This window comes from Stegostoma tigrinum, chromosome 43, assembly GCF_030684315.1.
Source record: "Stegostoma tigrinum isolate sSteTig4 chromosome 43, sSteTig4.hap1, whole genome shotgun sequence".
In the NCBI taxonomy this organism is placed as follows: domain Eukaryota; kingdom Metazoa; phylum Chordata; class Chondrichthyes; order Orectolobiformes; family Stegostomatidae; genus Stegostoma; species Stegostoma tigrinum.
The window spans coordinates 2,722,359-2,749,540 of NC_081396.1; the positions used below are offsets into that span (position 1 = coordinate 2,722,359).

Here is a 27,182-nt window from a genome sequence, read left to right on the forward strand (position 1 = left end):
ATGCTAATTTGTTTCAGTACCACTGCTGTGAATGTAGAACCAGAGAATGTCGGCCTGGTTCTGAATGAATACTTTGTGTCAGTGTTCACTACTGACAGACAAATCAGAGAAAGCTACGTGAATGAATTTAATGGGCCTTACCCTTTCCTTGATCCTTTTAACCTTTAATGTTCTTGTAAAACATTTTCCTTTATTTTAACCTACCTTTTCCAATTCATGTTCCCCTTATAGCTCTCCTTAGCTCCCCATTTAAGTTCTCTCTTGCACATTTCCCTGAAAGTATCTGCTCCCTGTGCACTCTAGCCCAAATCATATCTGGACTTATTAAAATCCACCAATTTAGAGCCTTGACTTGAGCCCCATCCTTATCCTTTTCCACATCAACCCTGAATCTTAAAAAAAGTTCTGAATAACTGTCTCAAAAGCTCCCCCACTGATACTTGAACCACTTATCTGCCTTTGTTACATAAAATCAAGTCCAGGACCTCCCCTTCCTTGTTGAGATTTCTGCATACTGGCTTCAAAAGCTGTGCTAGATTTTTTTTTCTTAAATGTTCCTCTCAACCTTTCACGCTATGATGATCGCAGTTAATGTTCGGAAGGTTGAAATCCACCCCTGCCCCACCAATATTATGACCCTATTACTGTTACACTTCCCTGAAACTTGCCTTCTTACTAGTTTTACTTGATCCACCCGTACAGGTTTATTTTAGGAGTTTATGATGCCATCTCTCCTTATTGCTGCAATAACTTCCCCAAACATAATTGTGACAGCTCCGTTTCCTTTGCCTCCTTCGCAGTCTTGCAATGAAGCCCCATATCCTGCAGTATTCGGCCTCTAACCCTGCCCTTCTCTCAACGTTGTCTCAGTGACAAGCATACACCATTTTTAATTTGTATTCTCAACTCATCTGCCTTGTTTCTCAAACTCGCAGCATTAAAGTCAATACCATTCAACCATGTCAATCCCACTCGTACCTAAAGTGACCTGTCATGTTGACGCCTTCTTGACTCACTTATTGATCTTTCAATTTTCTTCTTACGCTTTTGGATATTCCGTCTGGATCCCAGCCCCTTGCCAAGTTAAGTTGCACATGCCCCAATAGCACTTGTAACTACATTTCCGGCTATTAGCTCGCTCTGGATGTGCCTTCTCTCAACTGCTAATGTGAAGGGTATTGATTATCTTAACTCTAAGGCACTGAGAATTAGACAAAGACTTGATGCAACTTTGTTTTAACAAAATGCTAATTTGTTTTTTTTTATCCCAAATAAATAACTGAATCTGTGGTTTTACAAACATAATCAGAAATAGCGTCCAAAAGCATGGTTTGGATTTAGAGAAGAATAGCATCAAAATCCAACACGGACAATTACTAGGGAACACTCTTGTTTAACCAATCCTGGTAAACTTCAAAATCACTTTACAAACAATATGCAGGTGGATACTCTTTACCCAGCATAAGTGTGTTGATGGACAGCCACATGGCAATTTCTAAAACCTATTCTACTGACAGACAGTTGTATCATCTTTTTATCTGCAGTGTCAGCCCGTTTAATGGAGCAGGGTTTGGTAATATCAATACAAGTAGCCCAATGACCAAGGTTCATTCCTTGCTGTGAGGAAAAGCAAAATCCTCCACCTGTCGTTCTTCATGAAATTGGTGCTGTGTCAGGAAACAGCAAAACCTTTTGCATAAACACAGCAGGTGAACGGGATCTACCCAGTGTCATTTCACTGGTGCATAAACAGTTTGAAATCCCTTCCCACACACTGAAGAAGTGAACAGTCTCTTCACAGAGAATAGGCTGCTGTATCAACAGGTGAGTTGACTGAGTGAATGTTTGTCCCCAGCATGAACTCGCCGGTGTCTCCGCAGGTGGGATGATTGGGTAAATCCCTTCCCACAGTCGGAGCAGGTAAATGGCTTCTCTCCAGTATGAACTCGTTGGTGCTCCAGCAAGTTAGATGAGCGAATGAATCCCTTCCCACATTCAGAACAGGTGAATGGTCTCTCCCCAGAGTGACCTCTCTGGTGTATCAGGAGGTTGCATGACTGACTGAATCCTTTCCCACAAAGGGAGCAGATGAACGGTCTCTCCCCAGTGTGAACTCGCTGGTGTATCTGCAGGCTAGATAACTGACTGAATCCCATCCCACAGTGGGAGCAAGTGAATGGTCTCTCCCCAGTGTGAACTCGCTGGTGGATCCGCAGATTGGATGATAGTGTAAATCCCTTCCCACAATCAGAGCAGGTGAAGGGCCTCTCCCCAGTGTGAATTCGCTGGTGTTTCAGCAGACTGGATGACTCGGCGAATGGTTTCCTACACACTGAGCAAGCGTATGGTCTCTCCCCAGTGTGAACCCACTGGTGGATCCGCAGGCTGGATGACCGAGTGAATCCCTTTCCACAATCAGAGCAGGTGAATGGCTTCTCCCCAGTGTGACTGCGTTGGTGAAGTTCAAGCCTGGATGGATAAAGAAATCCCTTTCCACAATCGCCACATTTCCACCGTCGCTCCTCAGTGTGACTGTGCTGGCGTTTGGACATTTCAGATGAGTCTTCACAGAATTTTGGAACACTGCGTTCAGTTCTAATCTCCCTGTTGTAGGAAAGATATTGTTAAACTTGAAGGCATTCAGAAAAGATTTACAAATTTGTTGCTGGGATTGGAGAAATGAGTTGTAGGGTACGGCTGAACAGGCCAGGGTGTTTTTCCTCTGGGGTGTTGGAGTCTAAGGAATCATCTTATTGAGGTTTATGAAAGCATGAGGGACATGGGTTAGGGTGAATAGCCAAGGATGTTTTTCCCCAGTTTAAGGGAATTCAAAATGAGAGGGCGTAAGTTTAAGTTGAAGCAGGAAAGAATTTAAAAGGGTCCTATGGGTCAATCTTTTCACACAGCAGTACATCTATGAAATGAGCTGCCAGATGAAATAGCAGAGACAGGTGCAATTACAGCATTTAAATGGCATCCGGATGGATATCTGAATAGTAATTACTTAGAGGGACATGAGCCAAATGCTGGCAAATGGAACTAGGTCAGTTTAGGACATATAGTCAGTATGGATGAATTGGACCGAAGGGTCTGTTTGCATGCCGTGTAACTCTATGACACTAACTGCTTAAGCAAAATGGCAGAAATCCAAAATAAAAATCAGAAAAAGCTGGAGGCATTCAGAAGATCTGGCAACACCGGAATTGGTAACAGATACAGGAACCCTTGCAACTTTGAAGAAATGTTTAGATGATCATAGAAGGTACCACAATGTAGCTTACATGCTGAGTGCCAGAAAATGGGACGAGAGTAAATAGGTGCTTTATGATCTGCATGGATACAATGGAGACGTTGTGTTTACATTTTTACATCCGAACCTCTGACCCCATTTTGCTTATGACTATCTCATTGTAAGCAGGCAGAAATGGCAGGCAGTGAAGAATGCAAATTATTGGCCTTCACAGTGAAAGGATTCACATTCTGGTGCAGGGATACTTTTCTGTAAGGGCTTTGGTGAGCCCATGCCTGGAGAATTGTGTGCCACCTTTGTTCTCCTTTCCCAAGAAAGGATGGTCTGGCCATTGAGATAGCATAAGGAAGGTTTACCAGACTGATGTATGAAAAGAGACTCCATCCTCATTTAATCCTTTTTTTTGTCTTTATGAGCTGTTGGCAAGATTACTAACCAATATTCTGCCTCCAAATTCATGATCTGAATCTGACGAATCTAAGCTGACATTTTGGTTCCCATTCCCCTGTCACGCTAGTTTAAAACCTGACCAAAGGAACTAGCAAAAACCTCGAGACGATTAGTCCCAGCTCTCCCCAAGAAGAACTGGTCAGCCTTGTACAAGTCCCAACTCTGACAGAAACATTCCCAATGCTGAAAGAATCTAAACTGTTCTCTGGGACACAATTTCTCCAGCCACACATTAATTCAGTGTATCCTTTCATTCCTGCTCTCGCGAGCATGTGGCACTGGGATTAAGGCTGACATTATTACATTTCAGGTCCTCTATTTTATTGTATCATGTATCTTCCTATATTCTGCTTTCAGGCCCTCATCCCTTTGTTTAGCTATGTCGTTGGTATCTCTGTGTTCCATTACCACTGGCTATTCATCCTCCAGTTCTGGAATATCCTGCAGCCACTCCATGATATCCCTGATCCTGGTACCAGAAAGGAAACATGCCATCCTGGATTCATGTCTATGACCACAGAGGTTCCATTGTATCCATGCAGATCATCAAGCACCTATTTAATCTAGTCCCATTTTCTGGCACTCACCATGTAAACTATGTTGTCGTGCCTTGTATGATCATCTAAACATTTCTTCAATGTTGCAATGGTCCCTGCATCTGTCACCATTTCAGATGCTGCCTGATCTACTGCCAGAAGTGACTATTTAATCCCCAGCACTATATTCTTGCAACTCATTATCCTCCCCTTCTGTGCAGCGGTGCCACCTGTCGTGCCATGAATTTGGATGTTATTGATTTTTCCTGAGGCTATCCCTGACCATCCCAAACAATATCAAAAGTGATAAATCTGTTGAGAGTGGGAATGACCACTGGGGTGTCCTGCACTTCCGTCCTGAGCCTTTTACTTCATCTGATGGTCACCCATTCCCTTTCTGTCTGTGTAATTCTCGTCTGCGGTGTGACCAACTCACTAAACGTGCTGTCCATGGCATTCTCAATATGGTGAATGTTCCACAGTGAGTCCACTCATAGCTCCAGCTTCAAATGATCACACACCTTGCACGTGTAGCCATTAGTAACACTGGCAGCCTCCCTTGGTTCCCACTTTGTGTAAGAGGAACATACCAGGACTCTGACGTCTCCTGTCATGATCTCTTTGTAAATTAAGCTCATTATTCCCTTTAAGAGAATTAAATTAAGCTAAGGGTCACCGGACCAGAAATGTTAACTCTTTTTCTTCACAGATGCTGCCAAATCTGCTCAGCTTCTAGCAACTTCTGTTTTTGTTCCCATGTTAATTGAACTAAGGATGTTCCTTTGTTTCAGACATTTCTATTACATTCGAAAGTCATTTCCATTACAGAAACTAAAATAATATACTTCTAAACTGTAAGAAAATACTGTGCAGGTATCACTTACCAGTTGATTTTCTATTGGGACTGTGTCACTTCTTGAACCACCAAATTGAGACTGAGCATTACATTCAATCTTTTGGTTTCACCTTCTCCCTGTCTCACTTCATTCTCTGTTTTCACCCAACTCCAATGTGCACTCATTGAGCCAAGGAGCACTCTCAGTACAACAAAAACTAAGTTTCTGGAAAAGTTCAGCAGGTCTGGCAGCATCTCTGAAGGGAAAAACAGAGTTAGTGTTTTGATCTGGTGACCCTCAGAACTCTCAGTACAGCCTTCTCATACTAATTATCTACTCACACCTACACTGACTTCAGACTCCTTTGCTCTTCCAATGCAGTCAAAGGAAGCTCAGGAACAACATCTCATCTTCCAGATCAGCCCCTTTATAACCCTCCAGACTCAATGTGGACTTCAGTTGTTTCAGGATGAGAGAATCACTGGGATCTGGAATGACACACATTAAAAGGGCACTGGAATTCAAATCCATCAGGAATTCTAAAAGAAAATTTACAGCTATTTGGGATTGGAGAATTTATGGGCCAAAACCATGAAGAGGGTGATTTTTTTTGACCAAATACGACAGTTCTTTCAAAGAGATGAGGTGTAACTTAGGTAAATCTGTGCTTCCCTCTCAGGTCAGTGTCTGCTTCCTCAGCTGAAAAGCTGAACACGTACCCCAGGGCTGATCTAAGCAGGAATTTGAACATCTTGCTGTTTTTTTTATTTTTAAAAACGCATCAGAAATATTTTGCCCGCGACACAACACACAAACCTTTTTCCTTTCGCAGAGAAATGCCAATGATATTCAAATCCTGATGACTCATCGATCAGAACTTTTTTGATATTCCGCTCTGCAAATTATTCTCAATGAATATCCTGTAAGACGAATTCGCAAAAGAAAAATCACTGTCAGTCCAGGATAGAAATCTGAAAAAGACGAACACTTCTCTTGATTTCAAAGTTTGCTGGGTCAGTGCTCCTCTTCAAATCAGCCCGCCCCAACCCAAAGAAACTACGCACATGCGCAGTGGCAGTTTGCCCCCAATAAAGATGGCGACAACAACATGGGGCCTATCACGGTCCGTGGCCCGCAGCCGCTTTCCTGTTTGCTACAAACGCGGGACCGGGAGTTTTAATCCACGTGTAACAGAATATGCTGCGTGTTCATAAACCTTCCCGGTCCAGACTGCTCCATCTTCCTCCCAGTGTTCGCTGATTCTCCGGTCATCCTGTTTCCGCCTCCGGTACTCACTTGGGCGCCAGTCACGCGGTGGTGCGCCGGCAGCGTTGGTGATCACGTGCTACCTTGCTCGCTCCGCCCCTCGTTCACCCCCATTGGTTGGAGGACTGGCCGCCTCCGCTTGGTCCGCCAACTCCGCCCACTCCAATTGGTCGGTGAGCTGCCTTCGCTAGCTGGGCTCTCATGTTGAGATGGGGAGCCAGATGGTCACTTTCGAAAAACGGGTAAATCTTGACCGTCAGGATTACCTTCAACAACTTGCTCACCACCGGTACGAGGATCACTGGTCAATAGCTCCCTGTCTTTTCCCTATCGCCTTTCTTAAGCAGTGGCACCACGTTAGCCAACCTCCAGTCTTCCAGCATCTCACCTCTGGCTATTGGTGATACAAATGTCTCAACAAGGGGCCCAGCAGTCGCTTCCCACAGAGCTCGAGCGTACACCTGATCAGGTTCCAGGGATTTATCCACCTTTATGCATTTAAGTCCAGCATGACCTCCTCTGTAATTTAGAGATACTGGGAACTGCAGATGCTGGAGAATCCGAGATAACAAAGCGTGGAGCTGGATGAACACAGCAGGCCAAGCAGCTTTTCCGGGGCTCAGAATCTGACGTTTCGAGCCTAGACCCTTACCCGAAATGTCAGCTTTTGTGCTCGTAAAATACTGCTTGGCCTCCTCTGCAATATAGGCATTTTTCAAGATGTTGCTGTTTATTTCACCATGTTCTCTATTTTCCAAATCCAACTTAGTAAAGACTCATGCAAAATACACATTTAGAACACCCCCACCCCCGAACCATCTCCTGCAGTTCCACACAAAAGTGGCCTTGCTGACCTTTAAGGGGCCCTATTCTCTCACTGGTTACCTTATTTTCCTTAAATGTATTTGTAGAATCCCTTTAAATTCTTTTTAACCCTATTTACCAAAGCTAGCTCATGTCCCTTTTTTGCCCCCTCGATTTTCCTCAAGTGTATTCCTAGTTCCTTTATACTCTTCCAGGCATTCAATCAATGTCTGCCATCTATATCTGACATATACTTCCTTCTTGACCAAAACTTCAATTTCTCTTGCCACTCAGGATTCCCTACACCTATTAGACTCACCCTTTGCCCTAACAAGAACATACTATCTCTGGACTCATCACATTTTCCAGCTGTCCCTTTACCTGCAAAGATCCATCCCAAATCAACTTTTGAAAGTTCTTGGCTAATACTGTCAAATTGGCCTTCTTTTTCCGGTCTATCATTTTCCATCACTAATTAAAACTAATAGAATTATGGCCCCAAAGTGCTCCTCCATAACACTTCAGTCACCTGCCCAGCCTTATTCCCCAAGACTAGGTCACGTTTTGCACCTTCTCCAGTCGATACATCCACATACTGAACCAGAGAACTTTTTGTACATACTTAATAAATTCCTTTCCATCCAAGCCCTTAACACTATGGCTTTAGAAAGTTAAAATCCCCTACCATAACTACCCTATTATTCTTACAGATAACTGAGATCTCCTTACAAAGTTGTTTGTGAATTTCCCATTGACTATTGGGAAGTCTAAAGTACAATCCCAGGAAGGTGACCATCCCTTTCTTACATTTCCCAGGAATATCCTCCCTAAATATAGCCATAATGTTACCCCTGATCAAGAATGCCACTAATCACGCACCCCCCCCCTCCCCCCCACCACCGCTCCGCCACAACCCTCAACTTTCTATCCTTCCTCTTGCATTTATACCCTGGAATGTTAAGCTGCCAATTCTGTCCATCCTTGAGCCATGTCTCTGTAATTGCTATGATATCCCAGCCCCATGTTCCCAAGCATGCTGAGTTCATCTGCCTTACCTGTTAGGCCTCTTATATTAAAATAAATACAGTTTAATTTCTGCTTTGTTTCTGCCTGCCCTGGCTGGTTGACTTTCTCCTTTTACCAACATTGCCAGTCTCAAACTGATGATCTCTTTGCTCACTATCTCCCTGGGTCCCAACCCCCACTAGTTTAAATCCTTCCAAGCATCTCCAGCAAATCTCCCTACCAGCATATTTGTCCTGTTCTAATTCAGGTGCATTTCATCCTTATCATACAGATAATTTCTACCCCAGAAGAGATTCTAATGTTCCAACAATGTGAATGCTTCTCCCCTGCACCAGCTGTTTAGCCATGCATGCATCCACTCTATCCCTCTATTCCTACCCTCACTAGCTCGTGAAACCAGGAGTAATCCAGATATTACTACCCACAAGGACGTGCCTTTTAAATTCCTGCCTAACTTCCTATATTCTCTGCTCAGAATTTTTTCCTTTCCTCTTCCTGTGCCTTTAGGTCCAGTATGTTCAATTGCCTCCTGCTGGTCCCTCTCCCATTTGAAAATATCCTCAATCCTGGCACCAGGGAGGCAATACACCATTTTGGTATCTCGTTTTTGGCTGCCGAAACCTGTGTCTGACTGGCAAGTCCCCTATCACAATTCATTGCTTGAAATCTGGTGTACCCCTCATTACGTTAGACTCAGTCTTGGAACCAGAAAGCTGGCTATCAGTGCAACATTCCCCTAAGAGTTCATCATCCCCTACATTTTCCAAAACAGCATACTTGTTTAAGATGGGATAGCCACAAGAGACTCCTGCACTACCTACCTCCCTCTCCAACCTGGATCAGAGTGCAATGCAGGTTTCTTCCTGTTTTGATTCACTTCCCATGTTGTCTCAGCCTTTGTCTGTCTTCCTCCTTTTTAAAGTGCTGTAGTTTTGATCTTTTTTTCCGAAAATTTTAAAACAATCTTCTTTGTATAATTTTCTCTTTTCCCTATTAAGTTACATTCCAAATCAGTATTAAAAATGACAGCTGAATCTGCTGACACTTATTATTCAGTCTGTTCCAGATCCCCAGAACTCACTTGGTAAAATATTCTCCATCTCTTTACCCACATTATATGCCAATGATCTGTAAATAATTCTTCATCTCTGCACTTCAAATTTTCTAGAAATAAATTTATGTATTGAATAAGTCATTGCTTAACTTTCTCAGCTTTATAGAAAAGTATCTAAGCTTCTACAAGCATGCCACATAACAGAAAACACTCAATTTTCATTATTCATGGGATCCGGTCTTTGTTGCACAGATTAGTATTTATTGTCCCTCTTGCCCTGAAGATGGTGATGATGAGCTACCTTCATAAAATGCTGCAATGCACGTGATGTAGGTTCACCCACAGTCCTTTCAATGAGGGAGTTTTGGCATTTTGACTCCAGGACCGGGAGTTAATTGTGATCATGGCCTAGCAAGCAGTTAAGGGCAGTTAGACAATAAATGCTGGCTTGGGGTACCCATGATCCAAGATTAAGTAATAAAAGAAGTTCCAAGTCAGAATAGTGTGTCTTGGGATGAGTTATAAGTAGTGGTGTGGCTGTGATTCTGTACCCTTGTCCCAATTGGTGGCAGAAGTTGTGGGTATGGAAGGTGCTGTCAAAGGAGCATTGTTGAGTTACAGTAGTACATCCTAGAGATATTGCACACTGTGTTTCACTGGTGAAGGGAGTGAACACTGAAGTTGCTGGATGGGATAGCCTTCAGGCTAACTGCATTGTCCTTGATGGGTTTGAGTTTCTCCCCACTGGGAACAGTGCTTTTCCTTTGTTACCTCGAGACTTAACTATCCGAAAATACTCCCGGACGGCCTCCCATGTTGAAACTCCCTGTAATCTCAAGATCATCCAAAACTCCATTGCCCATGTGCAGACCTACACCAAGTCTTGTCTGCCCATCACCATTCTGTAATTCATATGAGGCAACAAGACTTCCAATGAAATTAAATACAGAGAAGTAAAAACATGATTCCTAAAAGTAAAAAATGTTTCCTAAGTAAGAATAAGAAAAGAATTTCATAAACTATGGATAAGACCCACAGGAAAGGAACAGTAAAGGGATAAAAGATTCTAGCTGACACTCGGTCTTATTACTCACCAACTTTGACCATCCAGCAGCAGCAACTTCACACATTATTGAGAAAGTTGAGCAGATTCTCTGTCCTCTCTCGTTTGGGTAGAATCATACAATCCCTATAGTGTGGCAACAGGCCATTTGGTCCGTCAAGTCCACACCGACTCTCCGAACAGCATTCTGCCCAGACACACCACCCTACCCTATCCTTGAACCCTTACATTTACCATGGCTAATCCATCTAAACTACACATTATTGGACACCGGGGCAATTAAGCATGGCGAATCCACCTAGCCTGCATATCTTTAAGTGCATCTTATGCTGATCCATGAATCAAAATGAATATTCAAGTCCCTTGTCAGCTGCTGGATGGAATCTCAGCACCCTGAGGTTGATCTTCAGTGTCCCCTTATATCAGTATTCCCTTACTTTTATACCCTGCAGTGATCCAGCTCTGGCTCCAAACATGCTTTGTTTTCTCTGCTGGGTACTGCTAGCAAGTGAGGAAAAGACAGCTGAAATTTCTCTTATCTATGATTTACAAGGACACATTCCATGGTTCACAACAGTTGCTTTTCTTCAGTCATTTTCTCATTCACCCAACGCTTTCCTGTTACTGTTCATTTTATTGTTTCTGACAGTTTCACAATGATAGATACAGACATTCACATGGTCAAAGTCTAAGCTATTTTCTCACTCACTCTGCTTGAATGTTATGTTATGGTAAATCACTGAAAAACCATGTCCTTTATCCTGACCTGATTTGTGTTTCCAATGAGATCATTCTTGGCTACATAATGTCTTATCAGTGTTGCCATGGTGCCCTGTCTGCAGGGAAATGCCAATTTGAGGCTCTAGCTCAGAATAAACTTCTTGTTCCCATAATACACACTGTATCAGAAATTACACCTCATTGTCTCTCAGCCAGGTTACTACTTCAAAATGTACAAAAAACTCAAACACACAAACCATTAAAAGTGGGCGGAAAAGTTGATGAAGTGGTCATAAAGCCAGTGGGCTCTTAGCTTTATAATTCAGGGCACACATTCTAAAAGGACAGAGGTAATATGAACTTGTTAATTGCAGTGCAATTAGAATATAGACCTGTGAGTTGACTTCGGTTTTGGGCAAATTGTTTGAGGTGATTACAAAAGTCAAGATTTGTGGACATTTATGGAGGCAAATATTGATAAGGGATAGTCAAAATGTTTTTATGTGAGGAAAATCTTGTCTCACAAACCTAACTGAGTTTTTTGGGGAACATACCAAAAAGATCCATGAAGCCAGAGCAGTAGATGTTGTTTACTTGGACTTTAGTAAAGCCTTCGAAAAGATTCAACATGGCAGGCTAACTGGTAAAATTAGGTCACATGGAATTCAGGATGAGCTTGCCAATTCCCGCATAATTGGCTTAATGGCACGTGACAGAGAGTGGTGGTAGAGAGTTGCTTTATGAACTAGAGGCCCGTGACCAGCAGCGTTCTACAGGGTCCAGTCTGTTTTGTTTGTCATTTATATAAATGATTTGGATGATAATACAAAAGACATTGTTATTAAGCTTGGAGACAACACCTAAATTGGTGGTATAGTAAACAGTGAAGAGGACTTTCTAAGATTACAATGGGGTCTTGATCCAATGGATCAATGGGCTGCAAAATGGCAGATGGAATTCAATCTGGATAAATGTGAAGTATTGCAATTTGGAACAACAAACAAGTGTAGGGCTCGTACAGTTAATGGTGGGGCCTTAGGTAGTTTTGTAGAACAGAGCAACCTAGGAGTGCAGGTATATAATTCTTTGAAGTTTGCATGACATAGAGACATGGTGGTTAGAGAGGCATTTGGCATGCTTGTGTTCATTGCTCAGTCTTTTGAGTATAGGAATTGGGAATGAAGTTGTACAGGATTTTGGTGAGGCCTCTTCTGGAATACTGTGTCCAGTTCTGGTCACCCAGTTATAGGAAGGTAGAAGAGATTTACCAGGATGTTGCCAGGTATGGAAGTTTGAGTTATAAAGAAAGGGCGGATAGGCTGAGACTTTTTTCATGGAGCGCAGGAGGTTGAGAGGACACCTTAAAGATGTGTATATAATAATGGGGAGTATGGATAGAGTTAATGGTAATTGTCTGTTGGGGGATTTCAAGACTAGGAGGCACACTTTTAAGGTGAGTGGAGAGAGGAAAGAGACATGAGGAGAAACCTTTTTACACAGAGGGTGGGGTCGTATATTTTGTGAACCTCTTGAGGAAGTGGTGGATGTCAGTACAATTACAGCTTTTAAAAGCCATTTGGTTAAGTACAGAATAGGAAAGGTTTGGAGGGATAAGGGCCAGGAGTAGGGGAGACTAGTTTAATCTGGGATTATGTTCAGCATGGACCAGTTGGGCTGAAGGGTCTGTTGCTAGTCTGTATGACTCTATGTATGTTCAAACCAGCCAGAATAATGTGTTCTGAATGTTACCTTAGAATACCTTTTACAAAACCACAGTCTTCTCTCGCAAGCATCACAGATTGAGGATGATTTACTTCCACTTCAGTGGTTTGGGTCCTGATGTTATTGAATAGTTCAATGCTGAATCTACGAACACTGCCACATGTGGGGCAGGTGATATTTGCTGAAAGGAATGGATGTGATGCTCAGATTTTCGCATGCTTCCTCCATTGGTAACATTTGTTCTCCATCTGGGTCTGTCAGAGATGCTCAAAATAGTTCAGAGATAGTGGGAACTGCCGATGCTGGAGAATCTGAGATAACCAGGTGCACAGCTGGATGAGCACGGCAGTCCAAGCAGCATGAGAGGAGCAGGAAAGCTGACATTTCAGGTCTGGACCCTTCTTCAGATTTCTGAAGATGACTTGTTGCAGCTTCTGAATGTCCAACCCTGTGAATACCCTGCAAAAAGAGTATATTTTCTCTTCCATTTCATTCACCTCACATCAGTCTTCTGACTTTTTTTAAATCTCTTCTCCATCTCAGCCTATTCTGATTTCCTTTGAACATATCTTTCTTCTTTGCCTGCACTATTTTCTGTGAATTCTACATTTTAATCATTCTAAGTGATTATAAACCCCATCCAAAACATCGATCATTTTAAATTGCTCTGTCAGGTCACTGCTGAGCTTTCCTTAAGGGCCCCAATCTTCAATCATTCCCAAAGGCTGCATTATTTTTAAGTTTAGAAGTTTATATCTGTCAATGCAGCATGGAGAGTGGGAAGAGAAAAGCATTTCTCTGGGTTGCAGTTTGTAGATCCTCCCCGTCTGGAAAAGGAGTTAATAAAACCCATCTGTTATTCCAACTCCCTCCCCACCACCTGTCACTGCCCCAAATCTCTCCAAACCCAGAACCAGGAGCTCCTACCCTGGCCTTTGCCGCCACATACCCTGTCGACAGAGGGAACCGTTCTCACCAGCCACCAGCTCCATCACTCCTTCCGCCCAGGCCCTAACTCACTGACCGGCATGCATACCGCTCTGCCTATGATAGTGGACTATCACTGCCTGATAGTGGATGATGGGTAATATCACCGCCACTGATTATTTTTCTAAAAACTGAAGATGAATACTTGTTTTGCTGTTGCATCTGGAGATTGGGCCACGGATGCAAATAGTAAAGCATGGAAACAATTTATTAGTCAAATGCAACTGGATGAATCCTCCGTTGTCCATCAGGAAATAGGAGAGTGTGAATTGGTAATGCATCCAGACAGCCCTGATGCAGCATTAATGATAACAGAGTTCAACTTCTGCAAACACCTGTAGATTTACAGTGACTCAGTGAATCATTACCCAGGCACAGAGTATTGAAACAGTTTCTGTCTGGTGTGAATGCACTTATAATCCACCAAACTCGGTAAACTTTCAGTCTCTGTGTCTATTTCAGAGACCCAGGATTCATAATAGTTTGCTTTCATTTGAATCTCCTCAGAATGGTTTCCTGGTCACAGTTCAGGGGGAATGCAGATCCCTGTGTTGGCAAGTGGTGGTCTTCTGGATGTGGACCACACAAATGTACAATGCAGCCAATATCTGTGCTGAGTGTGGCACCTTCTCCTATTCTCAGTTTTTCCAGTCTGAGCAAATGTTCGGCTAAAGTCAGCATTGAGCAATTTGAGGACTTTAAGCCTTCTGATTCTGATTCAAAGTAAACACTGTAGAAACGGCAGGCACAGTCAACTCATTTAGAACACAAATATGACACAAAGCCACTTAGGTCAACGTGGAAAGAGAAAACTGTTTGTTTGAATCTGTATCAAGATGGTGAGATGTTTTGTGTGTTACAGCTCGTGCAAATAGAGGGCGGTTGTCATATTAAATGGCGGTGTCAATTTCCTGCACTGGAAACAAACTCTCCATTTTAGAAAAAAAGCAAAATCTCATGACAAACAGTCGCAGCGGTTATGGGTAGAGAAAATTCAGCTTCAACTGACAGAAAACAATTAATATTAGGAAAACCTGTCAGCTACTTCAAATTAGGCTGTCACTGATTTTAAAAATGGCACAATGTTAATTCAAAGTAATATTTGTCAACTAAAATTAAAAAAACAAATTACGTTTATGCTGAAATGAATACTGCATTGATTTATTGTTGAAAGACAATTTTGGGAAGCAACATTTCTCCAGGATTTATGAACATGGGAGGAAAATAACTAACTGGATGTGTAAAGTTTTATTGAGAGAGGATGTGACTGAGGGTAAGAGATAGATTTAAAGAAAGCACACAATGAGAACTGGATTAACACACCTTGGGCCCAGTTCAATGGAATGCATTTGTCTGTTGCTAATGTGCATTCCACTGAAAGAAAAGTGCGGATGAGACTAATAAATTGACAGATTGTCATGACCCAATTGGGAAAGAGATCTGATACTTGAGTCCCACTATTCCCTAAGGGCATCCTCAAATATAAAGATTTAATCAGAGTACTCTAAGTCCCCAATTTTACATCGAATGGACTCTGGTTAACTGAAAACACTGACCAGGTTTCTGTACTTCATAACAACTGATCTTTATTGCAAATAGATCATTCCTAACCATTGGCAAACATAAACCAACACACAACTCTCATAGTTCAAACTCTGAACTCGCCCCGTGACCCCTCCAATTGTTCTTTCTGCTTTCCAAAACCTTCTGTTCTCCTATCTCCTGATTTACACATATAGTCAGCTCTTCACAAAAGATACAGGGTAGTTAACACTGTAATTGTCAAATCGTTTGATTATTAGTAGAAGCAACTGTTCACAGCAGCTGGTGGGAGATAATCTCTTGTTGTCTTCCAGACTTTGGTTACTTCACTACAGACAGCGCGCGAGAAAATATGACACTCATTTCTGCAATCTGGAGGCTTCTCTCTGTGTTGTTCAGAACCACAGCATTCAGCTCATCAGGAGCATCAGAGAATTTTAGTCATGTTGATGCCTTCAGACTTCGGCTTCAAGTCAACTCCACTGTGCACACATACCCATTGCCATGACCTCTTAACTCTCTTCCCCCACGGCGTACAAAAACTAACAGTGTGAACGCAACTCTCAAACAGTTTCAGTAACATATTTTTAGGAAGTGCAGCAACTCCGTCCACCGTCCTTTGCTTAGAGCAGTTCTTTCCCCATTTTGTTCCACAATCCAAAATAAATAGACGAAGTCTTTACAGAAGCTCTCTTGGAAATGTTACTGCCTTTGCCAACGAACTTTTAAAGAGAACTTGATTTGAATGTCTGACCACTACTGAAGACATTGCAACCTTGAAGGAGGTGGGAAGGGAAGATCTTTAGACAGACACCTGTGAGTGAACCTGGGTAGTTCATTTAAGTAGAAAGTCACCCTTTTCAAACTACTTAAATTTTATAAGGGAGTCGTTTTAAGACTAATATTAAACTCAGGAAGGCATTTAACCAAACGTGTGAATTTGTCACCAGTCAGAAATATATGATTGAATAAGTTGTCAGTGTCAGTTCATTAAATTGAGGAATTCATTATGAATCTGTGATTATGTTAAATACTTCAAACTCCATCAGCCTGTTTTAAATTCCATACTGCAGTTTCTGCCAGAAGGAATGTGTGATCTGATAAGATGATTAGCAATGAGTCCTCCAGGGTCTTGGCCAATCTTATTTGGAACTGAAAGGTTATGCAATGAGTAAAGGTTTGTGCAGGATCATAGAGAAGGGATGTATGGAACAGTCCCATTGCTTTCCTCATTAGCACATTTACCAAAATACCGAGAAGTAATTTGAATCAATTCAATAATTAAACAATACCACAGAGTTACAACCAACTCAGTTCAACTGCAGTATTCGCTGCTGGGGGATAAAATCCCCAGGGACCTGGAAGACCTATTGTGAGCCGAGTACTGGAAACGCTGAGGCAAGTTATTCAACAGAACTGTTGAAGGTGGTACTGTCGCAGCAGTCTACGTGGACTTACAAATGCTGTTTAAAACAGTGTCACACAAGCGACTTAAGTGAAACTTCTGGAATAAAAGGGACAGGAGCAACATGGATACAAAATTGGCTGAGTGATGGGAAACAGACAGGAATGGCTAACAAATTTTTTGGCTGTAAGATTTTCCGTGGAGACCCCTGAAGTTAGTTCTATACAAGTTAGTGGACAGCAATGTTGCTTCACAGCACCAGGGGCCCCGAGTGTGATTTCGACCCTGGTCGACTGTCTGTGGAGTTTGCACGTTCTCCCTGTATCTACAAGGGTTTCATCTGGGTCCTCCTCTTTCTGCCACAGTCCAACAACGTGCAGATTTGGTGGACTGGCCATGCTAACGGTGCCCAGAATTGTGTATGTTAGGTGAATTAGCCATGGGAAATGCAGGGCTACAGAGATAAAGTGGAAGGGTTTGAGTTTTGGTGTGAACTTGTTAGGCCAAATAGCCAGTAACATATTTTTAGGAAGTGCAGCAACTCTGTCCACTGTCCTTTCCTTAAAGCAGTTCTTTCCCCATTTTGTTCCACAATCCAAAATAAAAAGATGAAGTCTTTACACATTGGAGGGATTCAATGAAAATGCTTTGCTTTTCCTGACATATGCATAAATGATTTAGACATTGATGTGCAAGGGTTGACATTAAAATTTGTGAATGTTTCCAAGTTTTGAATCAGTGTAAACTGAGGAGCACAGTGTAGAACTTCCAAAGGAATTGATAAGTGGCTGGAATGTACAGATCGCTGGCAGATAAAGTTCGATGTGAAGAAGAGTGTGGTGATACTTTTTGGCAGAAGGTACATGGAGGGACAGTATAAAACACAACACGGTGTGCACAACCAGACAGATGTGGATGGGTATATGCATTAGTCATTAAAGGTGGCAGGACAAGTGGAGAGAGCAGTTAATAAAACATACAGTATCTCTGGATTTATTCATAGGGACACAGTACAAGAACACAGGGTATGATGAACTTGCATAGATACTAGTTTGATCTCAGCTGGAATACAGTGTATAGTTCTGGATGTGATACTAGAAGAATATGAATGCACTGGAGACAGTACAGAACAGGTTTATGAGAATTCTTCCAGCGATGAGAGTCTTCAGTTACGAGGCTAAATTGTAGTAACATCACAGAGTTCCCACATTGTGGAAGCATTCAGCCCATACCGACCCTCTGAAGAACATCCCACCCAGATCCACCCCTCCCCTTGTAACCCTGACATTAGCATGGCCAATCCATTTAACCCACACAACTTTGGACTGTGGGAGGAAACTCACGTTGAAATGGGCAGAGTGTACAAACTCCACACAGACAGTTGCCTGACGGTGGAATTGAACCAAGGTCCCTGGGTGCTTTGAAACAACAGTACTAACCACTGAGTCACTGTGCCACCCTGACTTTGGGAACAGTTTCTTTGGAGAGGAAACTAAGAAGATATTTGTTGCAAGTTTTCAAAATCATGACTGTGTGTCGATTGATGGGGAGAAACTGTTCCTGCTTGTAAAAAGGAATGCAAACCAAAGGACACAACTTTTAAGTGTTTTGCAAAACAGGCAACTATGAGGCAAACATTTTTTTCACAAGTGTAGTCAGGATCTGGAATTGGAATAGACTATCTGGAAATATGGTGGAAGCAGGTTCCAAAGAGGCATTGAAGAGGTATTTAGCTGACAATTAAGGTTAAATAACAAACAAGTTTACAGGAAAAATGTGAGAGAATTGAACTAGGCATAATACCTCAGAGAACTAATGCAGATGTAATGGCTGAATGGCTTTGTTCTATACCATATCAATTAGGTCTAACTGGAGTGGAGTTTATGAACATTTTGGATGTGATTAACAGGAAGATCCAATAATTGCAATTACTCATGAACTCGCTGGTGGGTCAGCAGGTTAGATGACCGAGTGAATCCCTTCCCACACTCTGAGCAGGCGAATGGCTTCTCCCCCGTGTGAACTCGCTGGTGTCTCCGCAGGTTGGATAAGTGAGTGAATTTCTTTTCACACGTGGAGCACCGGAATGGCCTCTCTCCAGTGTGAATCTGCTGATGCATCATCAGATGGGATGATCGAGTGAAACCCTTCCCACACTCGGAACAGGTGAATGGCCTCTCTCCAGTGTGAATTCTCTGATGCATACTGAGTTGAGATGATTGTTTGAAGCCAGTCCCACAGTGAGAGCACCTGAATGGTCTCTCATCAGTGTGAACACGTTGATGGCGCATCAGCTCCCCGGAAATTTTAAAGCACTTCCCACAGTCTGGACATTTGAAAGGTCTTTCAGTGGTGTGAACTTGCTGGTGTGTCAGCAGAGTGGAGGACTGAGTAAATCCTTTCCCACACTCTGAGCAGGTGAATGGTCTTTCCTCAGTGTGAAATCGCTGGTGTTTCAGAAGATTGGCTGTCCGAGTGAATCCCTTTCCACACTCTGAGCAGGTGAATGGCCTCTCCCCAGTGTGAATGCGTTGGTGGAGAATGAGGTCAGATGATCTCCTGAATCCAGCCCCACAGTGAGAGCACTTGAATGGCCTCTCATTGGTGTGAATACGTTGATGGAGTGTCAGCTCCTGGGAACTTTTGAAACCCTTCTCACAATCGGGGCATTTAAAAGGCCTCTCATCTGTATGAATTCGCTGGTGTCTCAGCAGAGTGGGTAAAACAATGAATCCCTTCCCACACACAGAGCAGGAGAAAGGTCTCTCCCCTGTATGAATGCGTTGATGTGCCTGAAGATGAAAAGACTGAGTGAATTTCTTCCCACAGTCAGAGCAGGTGAACGGCCTCTCCCCAGTGTGAGTGCGTTGATGCACAGTGAGGGCAGAAGAATGTCTGAACCTCTTTCCACAGGATGTGCAGCTGAACAGCTTCTCCTCAGTGTGAATTCGCTGGTGTATTTGGAGGGTGGACAACTGAGTGAAATCTTTCCCACACTCTGAGCAGGTGAATGGCTTCTCCCCAGTGTGTACTCGCTGGTGTGCCTGGAGGGTGGATAAATGAGTGAATCCCTTCCCACACTCAGAGCAAGTGAATGGTTTTTCTCCGTTGTGGGTGCGTTGGTGCACAGTAAGAGCAGAAGAATGCCTGAATCTCTTTCCGCAGGAAGTGCAGCGGAACAGCTTTTCCTCAGTGTGAACTCGCTGGTGTGACCAAAGGCCAGATGACTGAGTAAATGCCTTCCCACACACAGAACAAATAAATGGCTTCTCTCCAGTGTGATAACGTCGATGGTTTTCCAGCAGCGATGGGTAATCAAATCCTTTACCACATTCCTCACATTTCCATGGTTTTTCCATGGCACATGTGCCCTGTGTTTCTCTAGGTTGTGAACACAACACTTGAAGAGTTTCTCCTGTTTTGAATAGTGTAATGTTCGTTTTGAAGTTTTGTAACTGTTTAAAGCTCTTTCCACAGCTCACACTCTTGGGTGAAATATTATAGCCAGGTCAGCACAGACAAACATTTCCCCTGGTGCATTCAAAGACCCATGATACTAAGAACTCTTAAAAAATAACCTTGGGAAAGACGTTCACAAAACTGTCCACCAAAAGCATAGGACAGCAATTTAAAACTAAGAATTCCAATTTGTATGGAAACTGTGCGGTTCATCAAAAGTGTAAGTCACCAATCCCACAAAACACCGTCATCCCTGAGCTGAAATCCAAAGCCTTGGGTCCATCCTTTCCATCACCCCGCGTATTCTCCACGTCTAATGTGGTTGAATTCATTTCTTTAGCCCACTCTTGGATTAGCAAGATAGCTAAACTTACGTCCTGCTCAACATATAGCCAGGATGGTGACCACGAATATGAGCCTATTCCTCGGGAGAAGCTTCAGGTCTGTAAACGCGTGATCTGCAGCTTGTTTTTGGTCTTTGGGCTCTGCACCGGGGAAGGGGAGGATCAGTTCTCAGGGTTTCTGTCTTGTCTCCTTCAACCAATTAGAACGTGGGCTGGGCTGCGGCCTGACGTCACTGTGAAGGCTGGGAGCAGAGCTAGGAACTCCCTGATTGGTCGGCAGCATTGAGCATGCGCATTGTCCACAGTGACTTTCTATAAAGATGGCGGCCACCGAATAAGGCCTAACCGACGAGAAACTGTGGCTGGTTCAGTCGATGCAACAGTAACTTTTTCTTGCTTAAGTTGTTCTCAGGGTGTTTATAAAACATCCCAATCCACGCTCCCAGATCCATCCTCCTTTCTCCGCGAACCTGAGAGTAGTCACACCCGCCATGATGTTCCGACCGAATCTCTCCCTCCACGGTTCACCAGCGCTGCGCATGCTCTCTTCCGCGGTAAACCAGGTGATTGACGGTGGCTTTGCACCAATAGGAAGGGGAGGTGGGACTGAATGACCGCGGTTGGAGCGTGTGATCCTCCAGCCAATCGGAATGAATGAGAGGCGGGGCTGTGACAGCGCCTCCCCCTGACTGAGACGCTCAAATTCCAGGAGTTTTCCTACTTCCTTGAATAAACTGTGATGTTGGCTGTTTTGGAATCCGCTGGGAATTATCCACAGTCTCGGGTTGTTTGTAAAATTACAACCGATGCAGAATCTCTGCAGCTACTTACTTTAGAAACAGAGCTGGGGGCTTGATCTGAATTTAACCCCTTAGTTTGTCGAGTACTACGACTCTCCAACAAAGACAAAGTTGCTGGAAAAGCTCAGCAGGTCTGGCAGCATCTGTGGAGGAGAAAAAAGAGTTAACGTTTCAGGTCTGGTGACCCTTCCTCAGCTCTTTTTACTCCTCCACAGATGCAGCCAGACCTGCTGAGCTTTTCCAGCAACTCTTTGTTCCTGATTTGCAGCATCCGCAGTTCTTTTGGTTCTTACCACTGCTCTCCAAATTGCCAAGCCACCCACAGTACTGTTCAGGACACCATTTGATGGTCACTGGGGGATGTTCTATCCTGATGTACTTTATTAAGCATGTTACATTACTCGATTCAAATTAGCCTGATCACCCATTGGTCCCTTCTGCATCACTGGCCTCTTTGTTGGGGAAGTGCCAGTGTTGGACTGGGGTGGACAAAGTCAGAAGTCACTTGACACCAGGTTATAGTCCAACAGGTTTACGTGAAACCATAAACTTTTGGTGCGCACCTGCTTGAGGTGCAGTGAAGATGACCTCAACCATGATCTTGGTTTCACATTGCACTACAGGTGACCCTACCATACTGTTCTGTATCTGTGAAATCTTCCCTCCTGTCTTGTTTTGACAGCATTGCCTTCATAAATTGTTATGATCTCTCTACTTAGTTTGTACAGTTTTGCATTATTTCTTTCTTTGATTAGACCCTCGGCATGTGAGTCATACCTATCATGTTAGTCTAGTCATTTAGTTTATCTCCAGCACCACTCTATTTTTAATTTTTTGTAATTATTCTATGCCTCACACTCAGATTATAGGTCATCCCTTCACTGGTTATTCAGCTGTTGACACGTTACTCAGAATCTGATACTCTTGGTCATCTACAGAGACTTAGCATCTAACAATCCACTCACGCCAGTTGTGTCATCTTTTGATCTCTCTACCTATAAACTCTGGGTCTGTGTGTTCTCACTACTTGTGACAAAGCAGCTGCACTCTGCAAGCTTGCATGATTTCACATAAACGTGTTAGACTATAACCTGGTGTCCTACGACTTCTGATTTTGTCCACCCCAGTCCAACACCAGCACTTCCACATCATTATGTGCTCTCCAGTCACCATCAAGCATTTACTTAACATTTGGTAAAGCTAACAGTCAGGGCTATGCAAAAATGTTGATCCTCAGTCTGGCTACCAAGCTGTCTCAGCAGGTGAGATAACAAAGTGTGGAGCTGGATGAACACAGCAGGCCAAGCAGCATCTTAGGAGCACAAAAGCTGATGTTTCGGGCCTAGATGAACGGTCTAGGCCCGAAACATCAGCTTTTGTGCTCCTAAGATGCTGCTTGGCCTGCTGTGTTCATCCAGCTCCACACTTTGTATTTAGATTGTCCAGCATCTGCAGTTCCCATTATCTCAGCAGGTGAGATGATTAAGTGAATGCCTTCCCACAGTCAGAACAAATGAATGGCTTCTCCTCCGTGTGAATGCGCAGGTGTTTCAGAAGGTCAGAAGTCTGAGAGAATCCGTTTCCATACACACTGCCTTTTTCAAGCAGAAGCTGGTGTGTGTCGGGAATGAACTGCCAAAGGAAGTGGTGGGAGCTGGTACAATGTCAGCATTTAAAAGGCACCTGGATGGGTATATGAATAGGAAAGGTTTAGAGGGATGGCAAATGAGATGAGATTAATTTAGGATACCTGGTTGGCCTGGATAAGTTGGAATGAAGGGTCTGTTTCTGCACTGTAAATATCTATGACTCTCTCTCTCTTTCTGCAGCAAATCACTGCAATCTGTTCCTGGTTCAAACAGGGAGCTGGGTTTCAGGTTAGGTCAGTGGGAACTGGATTACTCCTAGTTCAAACCAGTGTAATCCAAACAGATACCCAAGGATGGCATGGACATAAAAACCTAACCTGACAAAGAAGCAGTGAAATGAAAGCTTGTGATTTCAAATAAACCTCTTGGATTCTAACTTGCTGTCATGTAACTTCTGACTTTGGAAATAGAGATTGCAGACGGAAGGTATGTAGTGGGGACTGACAACAGCTGGAATACCGCAAACAGTTTCAGGACTCTGCATCTTTTTGCGGCACCAAATCTGAAGATATATAGACTGGCATTGGAGTTGGTCCAGAGAAGGTTCATCCAGCTGATCCCAGGAGGGCAAAGAGACTGTCTTATCAGAAGAGGTTGGGTCTTTACTGAGTTGAGAAGAATGAAGGAAAGACTGGAGGGACCGGCTCTGGGGGACGGGTGGAGTCCTCAGTGGGAGGCCTCGGGCTCAGAAGGTGGGCCCTAAGCAAGATGGCTGCGATGGTGATAAGATCAAAGACAAGTTCCACCATTTCCAGGGTTCATGATGACAGAGCCGAGCCAGAGACTTCATTGGCTTCCCAAGTTGGCAAGCATCTGTGCCAACTATGGCAGGGGAGGAAGAGAATGGCAAGACGGGATGTGAGTTGAGAGTAAAAGAGGATCCGCCTCACCCCTGCCCCCACATGTCCTGCGCATCAGGAACCTTCTGTCCATGCCTTTCACCTCTTGGAGCTGGCAAAGATGCATCTCGATAGCACTGATCTCCCAGAGTTTTGAGGTTTCGCTGGAGCCCTTGGCCACCCCCAGCCATGTGTTCCCTTGCTTCCCCGCCTTGGCATAGCTGCTCATTGCCATGCCCCCTCTTTGCTCACAGGGCACAGGGTGATCCTGCAAAGCAGCGGGAGCTGGGAAAATGCACAGGCAATGCCGTGGTCTCCCTCATTAATTTGTAGTTCAGTCTGGCCAATTCCTTTCCTGCTTGGGCGGGAGAGGGAGAGCAGAAGGAGAGGCCGAGAGAGGCAGAGAAAAAGGGAAGAACACAACATCATCAAAAGAGAGCGGGAGACAGAAAGTGCATGATCAAGAGGGAGAGAAAAAGAGGACATAACATCATCGACAGAGCATGCGTGGGTGAGTCAGAGCGCGGGAGTGTCTGTGAGAGAGTATGTGACATAGTGAGAGAGAGAGAAAGAGTGAGAGAAGGAGAGACAGCAAGAACGTGAGTGTGTGTGAGAGAAAAAAAAGGGCGGAGAGAGAGAGGGGAGGGGGGAGAGTGGGTTAGAGAGAGGGGGTAAGATAGAAAGTGTGAGAGAGAAGGAAGGAGGGAGAGAGAGTGAGAGAGAGAGAGTGGGCGTGAGAAAGAGAGAGAGAAAGAGAGGGGGAGAGAGAGAATGTCTCCACATACAGGTGGGCTTTTTACCGATTTAATTTTGTTAGGCTTGGCATTGAATTTTTTGACGGCCAGTTTGCATATTCAGCTACCATTTGATATTCACTTTGTCTGGAAATATCGTCAAGAATTAGATGAATTATAATCTCTCAGCACTGACGCTCTGACAGTGCCTGGTCGTTCAGTGCTGACCCTCCAACAGTGCCCGGTCACTCAGCGTTCTGGTTGAGGCCTGGTTCCTTGTTTGCTGTTGTACTCACTTGCATGGCTTCTGACAGGTTTTGAAGCAGCTGAGGACCATAGTAAATTCTTGTGTCAACTGGGAATAACAGTGTCCTGGGCGTGAGAGAAATTGAGAGAAGATGAGCAAGAAAGCTCTTCTTCCTGATCACCTTTGACCAATTCCTGCCTCATCCTGACAGCAAGCTCAAAACATTGGCCAATTTCCCTCCCAACTCAGCAACAGGCCCAAGACCATGGCCAAGTACCATCTCATTCTCACCTTGGGCACAAAATCCTGACCAATTTCCCTCTTATCTTCAAAAGCCTTCCTCAAAATCCTGACCAAGTCCCATCTCCTCCTCAGCAACAGGCCTGTAGCTCGTTCCAGGATATGTGACTAACCATGTATGTAATACGGGTCTACCCCTAAAGCCCCAAATACCCCAAGAGGTGTGCTTGTTGTAATTTCAGCACTCAGCTACAGGGGGCAGTGTGTAGTCATACTAACTGCACCTGCGGTGGATACCATGGTGAGCTAGAAGTCAGAACAGATGCAGGTCCTTTGGAGGAGGAGATGGGTTGAAAAGACAGAGGAACAGTCAGGGCCTGAGTGGAAAGAGGTGTTGGGAAAGGCTTGGGCTGCAATGTTGACAGCAGCAACAGAAGGACTAGGAACCTGGGGAACAGGCTGGAGAACCTGAGGCCTAGAAATGCAAACATTAGTGACAAACCCAAGCGCCTAAGGCCTAGAAATACCAACCTTAGCAATAGGTTCCAGAGGGCGAGGCCTAGAAGCATGAACCTCAGCAATAGGCCTGGGAGCCTGACACTGAGGAATGTCAACCTTAGCAAGAGACTGGTAACCCCAAGGCCTAGGGAGGAAAACATCAGCAACTAGCCTGGGAGCCTAAAGCCTAGGGAGGCCAACCTTTGCAACAGGCCCAGGAGATGAGATTGAGGAATGGGAACCTTAGCAACAAGCCATTAGAGTCTGCGCATAGCAATGGCAATTTCTCCAAGCTGAAAAGCCTGTGGGCTAATAATGCCAAATTTCAACAACAGGCCAGAAAGCCTGAAGCCTGCAGGTTTTCAAAGGCTTGGGCATTTTATATCTGGTCTGCTCCCCACTGATCACCAGAACTCCACAGACAGAGGTGAGCTGCCAGCACTGCTGACCAGTTACCTGCTGGGTGTAGTCGGATTTGTAGAGGTTACAAACTTGGATCTCAGAGCTGTTCTCAGTGCAGTCATGGTACGGCCTTCTGGAGGTGAGACACAACCTCCTGGAATGTGGGCAGAGTGAGACAGTGAGAGAGCTAGAGATGGGGATAGGGAGGGGTGGAAGGATTGGAGAAGGCTACAGAGATAGGGGAGAGTAGGGGCTAGAGGAGGTGAGAGAGACAGGAAGGGAGAGTGTGAGGCAGTGGCCAGTGACAGAAGAGATGGGGGTCTCCTTCTCTCCCTCCCTCACCTTTTTCATGTTGTCAGAGGTCTCCAGTCCTGGGTGAAAATTAAAGCCACTGTTTTCCATGAAGGGGGAATGAACCCGGTCATGAACCATCATCTGGGCTCCAGCTATCATCGACAAGAAGCAAATGGAATTGTTCTGTTTGAACCTGAGCACAAGGGACAATTCTGGGCATCACAAGTGAGAGAGAGAAGCTTTACTCTGTATCTAACCTCATGCTGTCCATGTCCTGAGTATTGCCATTCACTGTCTATTCCCTTGTCTTGTTAATTCTCACAACACCCATCATCTCAGATCTTTCAGGATTATATTCCATTTGCCATAATGTGCCAATCTGACCAGTCTGTCCATATTATCCTGAAGTCCTTGTGGACTACATGGCAATCTTTGCAAGACATGCCAGATCATCCACATAGATACAATCGTTACATGTTCGGAACACCGTTTACAATGTACACAGCAGATACTCATGTGACTTGGCCACAGTTGTTGATCTCATACGATACAGGCAAGAAAGCCCCGATGTATGGTATATTGGTGAGACCATATCTGTGATATGGGCCAAATGCAGATGTGAGGCTAGCCTAGTTTGGGAAACTCGTTCAGCATGGCCGAATTGGAACAAAGTGTTCATTGCTGTGCTGTTTGTCTCTTGACACAAGTGATCCAGTTCAAAAACTAAACTTGCTGATGTCAGTGTGAGAACTTGTTCTTCAATATGAGGTCAACACACTATCTCTGATTGTGTGAATTTGTTCTTCCTCATATTTTAAAAGATCCCAAAATAAGAGAGGATGAATTTAACTGGCACACAAAACAGGAGAAGTGTTTAACTTGAAGCTGCTAAAGAATATAAAAGCCTATGGTGTTGGGGCCAACGTCTGGTATCGATAAACAATTAGATGACTGGCAGAAGAGTGGGCATGAAGGAATCTCTTTCAGTATAGTAATCAATGACGAGTGGGGTTCT

General features: G+C 44.0%; 1 protein-coding gene across 2 annotated transcripts; it reads right to left on the bottom strand.

Annotated features, from left to right (window-relative positions):
* Window positions 1-1,271: 1,271 nt before the first annotated feature.
* On the bottom strand, window positions 1,272-21,012 carry LOC125449119 (zinc finger protein 850-like). 2 transcript variants are annotated; one of them, XM_048524777.2, is made up of 2 exons: window positions 18,602-21,012; window positions 1,272-2,537 (listed from the first exon to the last, which is right to left on the bottom strand). In XM_048524777.2, the coding sequence occupies exons 1-2, from the start codon at window positions 20,018-20,020 to the stop codon at window positions 1,818-1,820; spliced, it is 2,139 nt and encodes a 712-aa protein (XP_048380734.1). In that variant the 5' UTR covers window positions 20,021-21,012; the 3' UTR covers window positions 1,272-1,817. The 2 variants fall into 2 exon arrangements, with proteins under 2 accessions (XP_048380734.1, XP_048380733.1); XM_048524776.2 differs by having other exon boundaries at window positions 1,272-2,448; window positions 18,594-21,012.
* Window positions 21,013-27,182: the final 6,170 nt, after the last annotated feature.

Coding starts and splice junctions, on each gene's coding strand:
- LOC125449119 (XM_048524777.2), bottom strand. CDS start 20,020: ATGGAAAAACCATGGAAATGTGAGGAATGTGGTAAAGGATTTGATTAC. Junction 2,538..18,601: donor ACCTGCTGACCCACCAGCGA/GTTCATGAGTAA, acceptor TCCAAACGCCAG/CACAGTCACACTGAGGAGCG.